General features: G+C 40.2%; 1 protein-coding gene across 1 annotated transcript; it reads left to right on the forward strand.

The window, feature by feature from the left end:
• The first annotated feature begins 7,018 nt into the window (after nucleotides 1-7,018).
• On the forward strand, nucleotides 7,019-13,803 carry LOC103176299 (transmembrane protein 236). The gene is made up of 4 exons (XM_007889759.2): nucleotides 7,019-7,417; nucleotides 9,217-9,289; nucleotides 9,629-9,755; nucleotides 12,469-13,803. The coding sequence occupies exons 1-4, from the start codon at nucleotides 7,182-7,184 to the stop codon at nucleotides 13,089-13,091; spliced, it is 1,059 nt and encodes a 352-aa protein (XP_007887950.1). The 5' UTR covers nucleotides 7,019-7,181; the 3' UTR covers nucleotides 13,092-13,803.
• Nucleotides 13,804-14,610: the final 807 nt, after the last annotated feature.

Here is a 14,610-nt window from a genome sequence, read left to right on the forward strand (position 1 = left end):
TTAAGCTTTTAAATGTCTTAAATATTTTGGTAAGTGTTTTTAAAATTATCACATTTATTTTTCTCCATGCAACTGAGGTCAAGTGAATTCAACTGGAAATACTGTATGTGTGACAGCTACATGTATCTTGGAAGATGTAAATAACTATACAGTGATACCTCTTGATTTTACAAGTATAGTTGAAAGTTTGCAGAACACTAATTGTGCTGCTGTTTTTATTATGTTCAGTTTTCCATTTATATAATACATTTCAAAGAGGTCTATTAAGAGTACACTACAAGCAGTAATTCTGTATGAAATGTTAGGGAACAAAATTGTATTGCCATTGAACACTAACTACTTGTTTATTCCAATATACAAAATCCTAAAATGAACAAAGTAAAAGCTACAAGAATATTTCTGTAGATTTGATTTTTGTTAGCTTTGAAATCACTTGTAAGCAGAATGGCTGAATTGGATACCACAAGTTATGAATCTGCAAATTAGATTTCATATGCCACTGCATGTCGTGTTTTGGAGATGAGGAAGAAAATACTGCTTTGTCTTCATGAGAAGTAACTTCACAGTTGATCTGTGAATTAAGAATGGTTGAAATAAATGATCACAGTGTATCAGATGCTGTTCTCTTGTCAAAAAAACAATTCAAATTGTTTTCTGTGTCAAGTCCTGTAACTTGTCGTTCTTACCCTGATTTTGGGTTTCAATATATCAATGACAAAGTGGTTTGTGTTTGCTTGAAAACTGAAATCTTGTATGTTTTGTCTCTTGGAGTTCGTTTGAGGGCAGGCAATTAATTGGCTTCTATTGCAAATAGGTTTAGTTTTCATACAGTTGCCATTGTTTCTGTCAACAAGACCGGGTAAAACAAGTGATTTTTGAAACTTGCATGCAGTCTACTGCTTTACATGATATTTATTTTAACTTTACAAGGAAGCTAATAAAATAAAGTCACAAACTGCATAATGGAGCAAAGATTGGTCTCCTAAATCATTCTTTGATCATTGCCAAAATTGTTTGTATGTGTTTTGGATGTCAGGACAGGAAAGGTGGACTTCATTGTTACTGATGTGTTAAAGTTGCCACTTAATAATAAACAGCAACTATAACAGTAGGTGGATTTGGTCAAAATCTTTTCGTGCATTTCCTTATTAAGAGTTAATGTAACAAGTTTGAACCTGGACAAATCCTTAATCTATCGTTATTTGAACGGTCCTTTTGGAGGGTTATACAGGTGAAAGTTTAGTGCTGTAGTTAACAAATGGGATGAAAATACCAGTTTAGCCTTGATATCAGTTTAGGCTAAACTGGCCTTGTTTCTGCGCTAAACTTTCTAACAAAATAGAAAGACATAGGCATCCAGCTATCCCCATAGCTGGCCTTCCAGAGATTCTGAGGAGAGAAATTTTGTTTAAAAAAAANTTCTATTGTGAACTAAATGCAAGTTAGAGTTCACGTACAAAATTATAAAGTGATATAAATCATTAGTAAATGTTGATACACCACAGAAATGGAGTGTACTAATAAATTAAAAAGTAAGTGTTACACATTGAAATGCTTCAAACTCAAATCAGGAATTGGATGGGCTTACGTTGTTGAACTATACAAAGTATGGAGGTACTTTCACGTATCCCAGGGCAGCAGAACATTATTCAGAAACTCCCAGACAGAACAAGCTCAAGGTGATTCCAAAGGACAATTTTAAAACTGATACCAGAAAGTTTTATCTTGGGTGGTGCAGAGTGAACCTTGGGATGAGCTGGCTCCACATTCTTGAACGTTCTTGGCAATGTAATGTTGGAATTAAGTCAACTCTTTGTGATGGTCTCAGTAATCCAAGTTCCTGAGCCAAGTGGCACTGCTAGTTACAGGCAATCTGTCAGTCTAGCCCATCTATGGCTGTGGAGGAATTGTACCCACTCAGCTCCTATGAAACACCGCAACCCAAATGGTATGGTCGTTTGAGCTGGACAAGCAGCAGGAAACTTACCGGAATGTGCTCTTAATAGCAAGTTATTTGGTTTTAGCTAGTTAAACTCCAGCAGTATTCCAGTCCATACCTCAAAGTGTTAGCTCTTACCAGCATGCACCTAATGCTTTCCAGAATTGGGTAACCATGGTACGTCTTCCATGGAGAGGATGAGCATTTCATTCTAGACACAAATTTCCATGTGTAGATTGCATACATATGTAGAACTGTAATTTGATTACTCTTAAGCATGGTGTCAGAAATCTGTCTGACCCCCCCCAAAACGACTAGAGCATCTAATGCGCATGAAAGGTTTATCATTAGCATGTCAGATGCTACCATGTCATCTTTCAGTAGCAGGAATGCAAACCGAGTCTGAGAAATTGTCATTCATTATTTCGTCAACATCAAAGATCCAATGAGACATCAGATAATATGTGTCAATCTGGCTCAATCTCCCATCTCCAAGTCAGATGATTGTCGATTCAAACCCCATGTAATAATAATAATCCTTGCATTTGATATAGTGCCTTATCATGTCTTCGAGATGTCTCAAAGCAGTTCACCAAATACTGTAAAGTGAATTGACTATATAGGCGAAACCTGGCAGCCAATTGCGCACAGCAGTGTCCCACACACAGTCGTGGATTGAGTGACCACTTTTTGAAGGGATTATTACCCCCAGAAAAGCGAACTGCCAATTGACTAACAACTGGGTTCCTACTTACTGCTTGGTTAAACAGGCTTGTGGAGTAAGGAAACTTGCTCAACTTTTCGCCCTGTCCAGGAATCGAACCAAAGTCCTCTCGCTTTAAAATTCTGAAGGAATAGATAATATAGACTACGATAACCTGTTTTAGCTTGTACTGAGCAGTAGAACCAGAGGACAGGCCTGCAATTCAGAGCCAATCTGTGAAAACACTATGAATGAGTAATAAACTTACGGAACAGGCTCCTAAGGGAGAAAATGTTTTTCAAGAACAAATTAGATAGATTTCTGCTAGAAAATAATATCATGGGATACAGTAAATAGTTTGGGACACCGCATGTCAAGCGACTGCCAGGATGGTGGAAGGTGAACTGGATGGACCTTGGTCTTCTTTCACATAGCAAATTCTTATGTTCTCTAACCACTAAGCTACAGGACTCCACAAATCTAAGGTGACACTGCAATATCGGACTGAGGGGGGTGATGCATTTTCTGACATGCCGTCCTTTGATGAAACATTAAACCGAGGCCCATCTGCCTGTTCAAGTAGGCATTTAAAAATGGTTATTTGGATTGAAAAGAAGAGTTCCTCGATGCTGCTGGTTAACAATGCTCCAAAATCAAATTGATCAAGTTTCTCTGTTTGCGGGACATTGCTGTACACAATTGGGTTGCCACATTTGCCAACAAATACACAATCACTCCACAGTAAATCCTGTGAAGTACTTTGGAACATCTTCCCAAAGCAAGGAATATTGTTTTTATAAAAGATGAATGCTTTTCTCCAGGCCAACAAACTTCCTGATTAATTGTTCATTAATTTTGTGATTGCTCATGGAATTTTGTTGGCACAGATGGTCTCCAAGTTTGCCTACAAAAACAGTCTGCATTTGACAGTAATTACCTTGGTACTGCTTTTAGACATTATTTCCTCCTAAAAATACACAATTTTATTGGGATTAACTTTAGAACACACATATAAAGTTATAGTCCTGTTGTTGACTGCCAACACTTTCTTGAGCTAATTAAATTGTTCTGAAAATGTGCAATCTTCTGTTTGAGATTATGGTTGTATGTTATATGGACTTTGAGTATAATGGTAATAGAAGTGGGCCCTGATTTTATAATATACAATTAATAATGTAGATAATTATATTATTTGAAATGTACATTTTTTGGAGAACATTTGAAGCTGCGTAAAAAGTTAATGCTGCTTTTAAACTTAATTGAAACCACATTGTGGTTGGATCCAGCAAGACGGCATTATATGAAACCTACAAACTGGAAGATCTACAGGATTACGTCGTTCTAGAGACCAAATGTTTAACTTTGACATCCATTCACTTAATACTGTGGAACTTTGCTACGTGACGACAACAGCATTGGTAAAGTAGAATTCCAAACTTTGTGAAAACGGCTTTGTAACCTGTTTGGTATGAGAATGTTCTTAATCAAATGGAAACGGCTGTAATAGCATTTGTCCTGGCATGGCTTGTGTATAAAATTTCAGCCAATAAATATTTTAGTAACACCAGTGAATATTGTGTTGAGCTGTGACTTAGAATGCATTAGTACTATCAGCATACAATACTTTAACTTTAAGTTTGATAGTCTAAACAGTATTTCAAAAAAATATAGATGTCTTGGAATTGAATAGTTTTAAAACATCACCACTATTTCATTTCTGTGTTTCCCACCAGTGTAGCAATAGCCCATGGGGCATTACATCTGTCACCTCCCCTCCCAGGCTTATGTAAAGAACCCCATTTGATGGCAGATAATGGTTTCTGAAATGGGACTATAGTTTTATTAATGTGCAAGTGAAGAAAATTCTCACTATTTTGCTGGTGTGTGTTCAATGATCTGTGTTTTCAACATCAGAGGCAGCTGCAAATCTGCCATTTGGTTCCAACCGTTACTGCCCTCCAATGTGATGGTCTACTTGTTGATGCATTGGGTGTAAATGCAACAGATATATTTAGCATTGTCGTGTTTTCTTGAACCTTAAAAGCTAGAGAGACCAAGGACACGATAAATTGAGGGTTAAATTTTATAATAAAATTTGTGCCACAACTTTCTTAAACTTTCTTAAAAAGGACCAGAGGGAAATAACAACAACCATTTTATATTGCATCCTTTATGGGGGATATTGACTTGGAATGCTTGACAAGGGTGGGTTCGGAATCCCGAGCAAGGAGCAAGTTTTATTGAAGAGGCAGAGTTTTTTTGGCAGCATTTAAAGATGGAGAGAAGGTGTGAGATGGAGGGGAAGATAGAGGGAAATGCAAAAGTTAGAAGCATAGTTGTAATCCTTGCATTTGTTATAGCGTTTTTCACATCTTCTAGATGTATCAAAGCACTTCACAGAATATGCTGTAAAGTGAATTGACCGTAGATTTGTGGGCAAAATGCAGCAGTGTCCCACAAACAGTTGTGGATTGAAAATGACCACTTTATTACTGTTTTTTTGGAGGGATTATTATTAGGCGTGTGGAGTAAGGAAACTTGCCCAAGGTTTCGCCCTGCCTCAGTTGCTAAAGGCTAAGTCACCACTGGTGATCCAGAGGGTAGGGACATGTAGCAGGCTGTGTTAGCCTTGCAGAAGGGGTTAATAAAAGAGTGAGATAGGAGAAGATCACGGAGAAAGGAGGTTCTTGAGTGTGAACTGATTTATAAGAGGGTGAGAAGTTTTAAGATGATCTGTTGGGAGCTAGTGCTGTTGTTTTACAGCCTTATTCATTGCTAAAAATAGCCTATGATTCAAATAAGATTATAATCTTCCTGGTATTTATCTTCAATAATTAACTAAGTCCTGTAGCTCAATGGTGAGAGGACTTGTCTCGCAAGTGAGAGTCCTGAGTTCGATTCCAGGCAGGGCAGAATGTTTCCTTACTCCACACGCCTCTCTTTACCTAGCAGTAAGTAGGATCCCAGTTGGTAGTCGATTGGCGGATCGCTTTTCCTGGTTAATAATTTCTTCAACAAAATAAAGTAAATTGGTCACTCAATCCATGTGGGACACTGCTGTGCCCAATTGGCTGCCGCGTTTCATCCACAAAATATACTTTCACTTTCAGTATATTGTGAAGTGCTTTAAGACGTCTCAAAGACGTGATCAGGTGCTATATCACATCCAAGGATGATTTTTATTATAAGTTGACTCAGAAACCTTGGTTAGTCATTTTCTAACTATGATGATAACAACTCAATAATCTGAATTGAATGTAGCAAGCTTCAAAATAGCATTAATAATATGAACATTCATTTTAAATTGCAATAACGATTTGCATTTATATCATGCCTTTGAAGAGGACATTTCAAAGAGCTTCACACGGCTGTCTGGGAGCCCAAATGGGGTTGTGGAAGGTGACCGAAACGTAGACCAGCATAGTTAAAATAAATGTTCAGAATCAAGATATTAAGATTGGTTAAAAGGCTATGGGGGAAAAGTCAAGCGAGTAAATGGATAGCATCTTAAGAGAGACAGCACAGGCACAATGGCTCAAATCAGCTCTGTACTCTAAGATTCTACAATTCAATTTCTTCACTAAACAGCTGTTTAATTCCCTCTTCAATTTAGTGACAGCATCAACCAACTTTCTGGATAGTCAACTTCATATATTTACCACTGTAGATAAAGTTTTGCCAAGTATTTTAAATAATGCTCATCTTCCCTCTTCGAAGTTTGAGAGCTTGTTACTAAAGATCTTTTTGCCATGTTAAACATATTCTTAGGGTTCAATCCATTTTAATAGATAGAATAGATAATTAATAGATTGATTTAAAAAAAACATTTTTGGGAGGTTTCAATCATTATTCCTTAATTAATGGATCAAAGATCAGCAGATATGAAGAAATAACAAAATGAAATGTTCTTTATGTTGCTTGAAAGCTTCTCGGTATACTTTGACCCTTTTGGATTACGTTTGTAACTTTATACTTTGTTGAGCTGTCAGGGCTATTTACATATACATTGTACAATCTGACAGCATCCATTTTAGGTATTCTATTTTTATCAGAGAACAAAGTACACACAAAACTGCAATCACATTGGTAGTTGTATAAGACAGAGTTAGGTAAACAAAGCATCACCATTGGCAACGTGTTTATATTTAATCTCCAGAGCTCTAGTAATGTGCAGTGGTCTTTTCAATTAAAAATTCCTGTTTCTGACAATAAATTGCTTTGATTCTGCAGCAAAACATGCTAAACCCTCTTTTTTTAATAAAAATTCAAATTGAATTTAAATGATCTTGGCATTGGAAATTTGGAAGAATAGTTGCCAGCTTTCGGAAATCAATAAAAAAAAATTCCACGGTTCTGAACGCAATGCGCTTACGTCAACAGGGCAATAAAGGCTGACGTTTAATCTAGTGCTGAGGTAAAGTGTGAATCGTGTCCACACCCAAGGTGGGATACAAAGAGGCACAAGCACAGTGACAATTAGATTTTTTTTTAACAGTTGAAGGATTTATTTAGAAGTGCTGTTCACCTTCAAAAAAGAAAATGGGTTGGGGGAAGAAAATCAAGTTTGCAGTGTTTGAAGTCCTGGAGTTTCTTGCTTTGTGTATTCCCACAATTGTTATTGCAGAGCGACTTGCCTCCATTTTGGATAAACAGAGACCATACCAGGTTGTCTTGGCCTGTTCAGTTGCGTATGTTGCATGCGCAGCTTTGTTCGTCTGGGTTCCAGTGAAGTTTCTGATGTTCAAGAAGCGCATTCTATCCAATGTGAAAGAATGGTAGGTGTTTACGAATACATGTGTAATAACTCACAGGCTTAGTATGTCTGGGCATTCTCCGCTCCAACAAATTCAATTGAAATCCTGTAAAAATAAGACTGAATGAACAACTCGGGGGATAAGACAAAAATCCTGGATGAGATTTAATTGACTGATTCTCAGGATATGGGTGATAATGAATGTATTCCTAGTTTTCCTGTAGAAGTGGTGATGGCTCTTCTTTTTAAATTGCTTGGTATGTTTGTCTCATAAGTGGAAATGTTTTTGTCTACAAAGTACCACACAGTTGAATGAGTTAGAAATACCTGTGTTGAATCCAGGTTAATATACTTTCAGATTAAATATATTTAATACTTTCATTTGCCAGAATGCTAACTAAAAATGAACCCAGGTCCTAATGTGATTTGGGTATTAGGTCAGTCCAAGAGAGGAAGGACGGGGTGCTACGAAGGCAAAAACAGAAGTCGCTGGGAACACTCAGCAGACTTCTAAAGACGTATTGCTCTTCTCTTCGACAGTGTTGCCAGCAACTTCTGTTTTTGTTTTCAGATTTCCAGCATCTGCAGTATTTTGTGTTTTGCTAAGGAGGCAGCTATGTACGTGTAGCTACTTGTGGTACAAAGTTTCACTAACTAATACAGAATACCTGTCATTTTTTTTAAGTACAACTGCTCTTTAATAACATTAAAAGGTGCTGAGGATCTTACTCAAAAACTTTAAACTGAATATTTGTTGAATTTTCAAATGTGTTTGAAATTGGCTTTGGTATAATGTAAACCTTGAGAATGAATACAACAACAACAAAATTACATTTGTGTGGCGCCTTTCACGTCAGGAGGACATCCCAAGGCGCTGGACAGTCAGAGTTTCGGACCCGAGCTGGGGGTGGGGGAGGGTGGAGGGTGGAGGGGGGAAGCAGGGAGATCGCAAGAGGAGAGTCTTGAGGTGGGTCTTGAAGTGGGCGAGGGAGGGGGCGTGACGGAGAGACTGTGGGATGGAGTTCCAGAGGGTGGGTGCAGAGTGGTGGAAGGCCCGCACGCCGATAGTGAGGCGAGCGAGGCGGGGGACGTGAAGCAGGCCGGAGCCCGCTGAGCGGAGGGAGCAAACAGGATGGTAGGGAGTTAGGAGGTCGGAGAGGTAGGGGGGAGCAAGACCGTGGAGGGCTTTGAAGGTGAGGACCAGGATCTTGAACTGTATCCTCTGAGTGATGGGAAACCGGTGGAGTTGGGCGAGGATAGGGGTGATAGGTTCACGAAGCCTGGTGCGGGAGAGGACACGGGCTGCAGTGTTCTGGATGATCTGCAGTCTGTGGAGGGAGGAGTTGGGGAGGCCGACAAGCAGTGAGTTTGCATAGTCGAGCCTCCATGTAATGAAAGCATGTTTGAGGGTTTTGGCGGCCTGTGGTGTGAGACAGTGTCGGAGCCGGGCGACGGTGAGGAGGTGAGGGAAGGCAGAGCGCGTCATGGCTCAAATGTGGGGTAGAAAGGATAGTTGAGGGTCGAACAAGACCCCAAGGTTCTGGACTGGCTTAGCAAGGTGGAGTGTGCATCCATGGATGGTGATACTGTCAGCGCCTGAGGTGAGGAGGCGCTGACGGGAGGAAATCAGGAGGGCCTCGGTCTTGTGACATTCAACTGAAGGAAGTTGAATGGGGAGCACTATTGGCAAAATTACCATTCCACGATCTTCTACTCGTTGAAATAGTTTAATATGTAAGGCACTTGATACAGTAGTAATGGCAATAATCCTGGAAATGCTGAACTCCTGTAGTCCAATGACTCTCTGTCTTTGTGTTTTAGGCAGCCAGTTTTACTCCTGCATTTGGTTCTCACAACACTGCCTTGCTTTGGGTTTATAATCGCAGGTTCACAGGTAATGCTGCATAATTATTTGTTGTTTACATCTCTGTATCCAGAAATCAGACAACGTTAGGAACTAGAATGTTCTTCACTCTCACTGGTAAATGACAACCAGTGTTCAGATCGTTCGAGAGGGGATGGTCAAAATTAATTTCTTCAACACGGTTTATTCTTTAATTAAGGAGCATTGTTAAAGTGTGTTTTAATATTCCCCTCCTCTGTCCCAACACTCCTGGCTCCAGTACAATGCTGGTTGTACCCTGCAATGTCAGATGTGCCACCCGTCAGATGAGTTGTTAAAATTTGACTATCTTAGTGTTTTCTGCTGATTTGTCTCTTGTCTTCTCAACAGGTACAAGGAACCACCGAACCACACAAAAACTACTTTGATATCCCCATATCCGTTGTCATAACAAGCCTGATTCTTGTGAGCATCATTGAAAAGCTTTGCAAATGGCCACTCACTGGAACACTAATATGTAGGTACAGTAATTGAAGTCTCACATGCATGATTGATCTTGTTTGAAACAGCAGCTAACAACACTGCATTATGAATTAACCAACATAGCTAATGACTATTGTGAACATACAACTAATTAAAATAGCAAAATATTTCTCTATGTGTTAGAATGCAGTATCAATCACAGTATAACGTTGTACCTCTTCAATTGAGTATGCACCATGGAATTTAAAAATAACTCCAGGTCCAGCTTTGTAAATGCACTTAATTTATTCAGGGCTTGAAATCTACCTTGATTGGTTTGCAGAGAGGCAAGGAGCTGCTGTTCAAGCTTCTCACCTCCATCTGGCGGAACCATCACTCAAAGGGAAGGGACGTGGGTTCAAGCTGTGGGCAGGAAGATGGTGTCAACTCTCACACATTTTATCCTGAGTTGTGTTGCCCCCCAGGAAGCTCACAGAAAGTTCCTGGTACTTGCCATCCACCTAGTAAAGGCACAAACCTGTGCTTGTTGGATGTCAAATGATTAACTAGTGGCTATCCTCCTTGGAGGGAAAGTAAGCTGGGTCTCCTTGGAGCTAAACTGCCTCGAATGTGATATGTTTGGTAAGGAATGATAGAATTGAGTCAATGCTCTGTGACGGACTCGATCGTCTGTTGGGTCTGTAGTAGTCCAGGGCACTGCTGAGGACAGGTGAACGGCCTGACTCATTCGCAGGACTTCGAGGGGCAGGGGCTGGGTTTCTTCCCATTCAGACCCTGTTAATTCTTCAAACCAAAGCCCTTAAGGGTAGGGTGGACAAGCAGTGGGAAAACTGGCCAGACAGCATTTTCAATGGCAAGCTATGTGGATTTAACTGGTTAATTCCAGCAGTACTCAAATGCACACTCTGGAGTCCCCAATCCTTGGCTCTTGCCAACCTGTACATAAAAATAAAGAGATTATCCGGCTGATCCTCAGTGTTAGAATAGACAAATTGTGTTTCAACATATTAAAGTAACGTGAAATAAAAAGAAAAAAACTTTGGCCAAACTACAGCTTAAAATTTTACTTAAATTGTTTCAAATGTGCAGCACAATTTATTATGTTTTCCTAATATAAATATATTAATGTATTATCTTTATTAGCTGCCTTGCTTTTCTGTATATGGCATCTTTGAACATCTCTTATGCAACTGACGTAATTGAGCTGAATCAGTCTTCATGAAGTGTAACCTTCATGATGCTGCATATCATTTACTAGAATATAGTGCATTTCCTTTATGATTTTACACATTAGAATTTGCTGTTTAATTCACTGTCATATTTGTTATGGAAATGGATATTAATCTTGTTGCTTTGATTCGATGTCACGTTACAATACTAATAATCCTTACATTTGATATAGCACCATTCATCTCAGTTGAACGTCTGAAACAGCTTCACAGAGCATACTGTAAACAACAACTTGCATTGATAAAACACTGCTCATGCAGGATAGTGTCCCAGAGTATTCGACAGTGGCGGAGCATGATGCCGAGCCACTGGGTAGGTGTCTGTAAGCTCCCTCACTCTCCAATCCCTCCGCCTTGCCACATCTCTCCTGTTTTTCAAGTCCTGCCTGAAAAACTTCCTCTTCAACTGTGCTTACGGTCACCTTCCCCCACCCCCCTGGCTTGGAGTCAGGCTCCGCCACTGCTAAGCGTTATGAGATCTTACCCTGCGTGGAGGCACTATATAAGTGTAAGTTTTTGTTGTTGTAAGCACATCGAAGAGGATGCTCTTCAGGCGCAACCTGAAGATAGGGAAGGAGGGGGGCAAGACGTAGGCATAGATAGAGGGAGAGTGTTCCAGAGTTTTGGAGCATAAAGTTTAGTAACTGTGTGTTTTGTAGGCAAACGCGGCAGCCAATTTGCGCAGAGCCCAATGACTAATTTTATTTTGTGTTACACTGCATATATGGCCGACTTAAAGCACAAGACGGGCAGGGAGAAGAGATTTTCACCAAAGTGTTATCAGTTGAGCATAATATGGTTGTGGGTTTGCTTTTGATCCCTCCTTCCTATTAGTTTCTATAAATGCCTCTGAGAGGAGTGCTAAGTAACCATAAGTGAAACAATGAGAGGGACAATTGAGGGTTTGCCTCCAAGTCGAGCAGGACAGCAATGGTCCTGGAATCGAGGGGCAAAGAGATAGAGTTGGGTGTTTTCCTTATACATATGAAAGTTAATGCAGATACCATTGCCATGTGGGAACATGTAAATATTAAAGAGAGCACCGAGGATAGATCCCCGAGGAATGGCTTGAGGACGGGAGGAGAAGCCGTTGGCAGATATGAATTGGAGACAATGGGATAAGTAAGAATGAAAGTGAGGAAAGGATGTGGCAAAGAATACAATGGTTGCCAATGTCGAAGGCAGAAATTAGGTCAAGAAGGACAAGGAGGCTGAGAGAGCCCTGATCACATATTAGAGAATATCATCTGTGACTTTTTACCAGGATAGATGCAGTATCACTTTTGAATAAATCTTATGAAGCACTTTGAAAGATCTTCCCAACACCAACATTCACTTCAGCACTTGCTACAGGACATCGCTGCATGCATTTTGGCTGCTGTGTTCACCTACAAATTAATCTCTACCCTCTAATAAAATCCTGTGAAGCTCTTTGAAATGTTTTGTTGACACAGAGCAACATCAAATGCAACGATTATTGTATTCCGGATTTACTAATGCTATTGATATATTCCACAGCTAATCATGTGAATGTGATTTTCGCCAATGGACCTGTGCTCACAAACATAGGAGGGGTGTCAAATGTGTCCGGGGAAATGGCCAGATCACCGGAACAAATTGCAACAGCTGCAGGAGTGGTTGAGAATGGATCTGTACCACCTGCTGAAGAAATAACTTCAAGACCTCAACGTGAATCTGTAACAAGTTCACATCCAAATGCCATCATGAACGATAGCTCAGAATGTAAACTGCCCAAGTCTCTTAAAATCCTAGCTGTGAAGGACTGCAGAGCTGAAATATTTGTGACCGCATTCATGACCTGGATGGATACCATAGAGTTACTAAGAGTTGCAGACGTTCCAGCTGTGAACAAAACAGGATGGATTTACCCCATTTATATTTTCGGCTTCATATCACTTTTAAGAATAATTATAAATTCAGAAAATCCCTTATGCGATACTCTGGGGGTAATCGCACAGGACTTTCCATTCATTTTTATTCGGATCAGTTTAATTGCAGTGTACGGATTTGTGACTCCTGTTCTATATCTATTGAAAAATATTATTGTCGTCACAACTTATCTCTACTTCAACTTCTTGAGAAAGCTAAGAATTTTTGATCACAGCCAGCAGGACTTCTAATAGTGGGGCCCAATTATTTGAACTGTTTACTCCCCCTCCCCATATTGAAGGCACTTAATATATAAACATATATATATTTCTTTGGCATTGGGATGAGACTGCCTGTTGGAGAACCATGGAGTGAATGATATATTTGGTTGAGTTCCCAGTAAAAGCTGCATTCCGGTGGGACAGTTACTTTGCAACACACACCTCCGCACAGCAAGAATGAAAATCCCTAGGCCTTTCTCGCACATCTAGATGGATTAGAATACATTAAAATACGCAGCACAGAAACAGGCCACTTGGCCCAATTGGACTATGCCGATTGACTCAGTACAACAGTCAGTGAATGGATGCCTGTTCACTTTCTCAGCAGCAGGTAGCAAAGGAAATCACAGTGATTGGGGATGAACAGAAAGATTTTCATAATGGTGATGATAGCGAATATATAAGTACAATGTCTACTTAACCACATGAAAATATTGAGGGTCCGAAACATGGCATTTGTATGTAAGTGGGAAGTTATGTAGATTTTTCATGCCAGTAAATCGAAACCTGTCATGCTTACCAACGGACAGGAATTCTACTTCTGTCTACTTCTGGAGTAGAGTTCCCACAGGTTTATGTGACGAATTCTAGCTACCAGCCTGCTCCACTATTTGCAGCTCAACAGTCACTTTTTCTGACTTCCTATTATCAACAACAACTTGCATTTATATAGCGCCCTCCACGCCGGGTGACGTCTCAGAGCGCTTAACAATGGCGAGCCTGAGGCCGAGCCGGGGAAGGGGGAAGGTGACTATAGGCGTGGTCGAAGAGTAAGGTCTTCAGGTGCAACTTGAAGATGGATAAGGAGGGGGCGAGGTGAAGGGGTTGAGGGAGGGAGTTCCAAAGTTTCAGGGTGTAGTGGCTGAGGGCACGGTTACCAATGGTGGAGTGGAGGATTCGGGGGACACGCGAGGAGGCCGGACCCAGTAGAGCGGAGGCAGTGAGTTCTGCTGTGGAGAGAGAGAAGGTCAGAGAGATAGGGGTTGCCAAGGAATGGAGGGATTTAAACACTAAATATATAATTTTAATATATCATCCTAGTGATGGGAAATAGATAATTTTCTTAAATCTTGGATTCTTTCCACACTTTCCCACCAAAATCATCAGCTGCCCCCAAACCTCATGCCCCACATTCCCTGTACATTTCAGTGTCATACTAGAACTGCGTGACCTTTCCATTTCTCAATTTACCCTTGAGAAACCCCCTCCCCACACCCCCCACCTGCAAACCAACTATTGAATACAGCGGCACAATGTATAATGCGGGGATTCTGTGTTGTAATAGTATATAGAGAGGAAGTTCAATTGCAAAGCGATACCATTTGTTCTTTCACTCATGTGAGTCAGATTTGGGTCGAAAAGTTTTTTTGATTAGCTGGTTGTGGTTTGCAGACTATGAAAATTATAAATTGGAGCTTCTGCAAACATAATTATCAAATCATTCCAGTAAAACTGAACTACCTTAACAGAAAGGCCTTTTAAGACGTCC

The sequence above is a fragment of the Callorhinchus milii genome, unplaced genomic scaffold (assembly GCF_018977255.1).
Source record: "Callorhinchus milii isolate IMCB2004 unplaced genomic scaffold, IMCB_Cmil_1.0 Scaffold2, whole genome shotgun sequence".
Lineage (NCBI taxonomy): Eukaryota > Metazoa > Chordata > Chondrichthyes > Chimaeriformes > Callorhinchidae > Callorhinchus > Callorhinchus milii.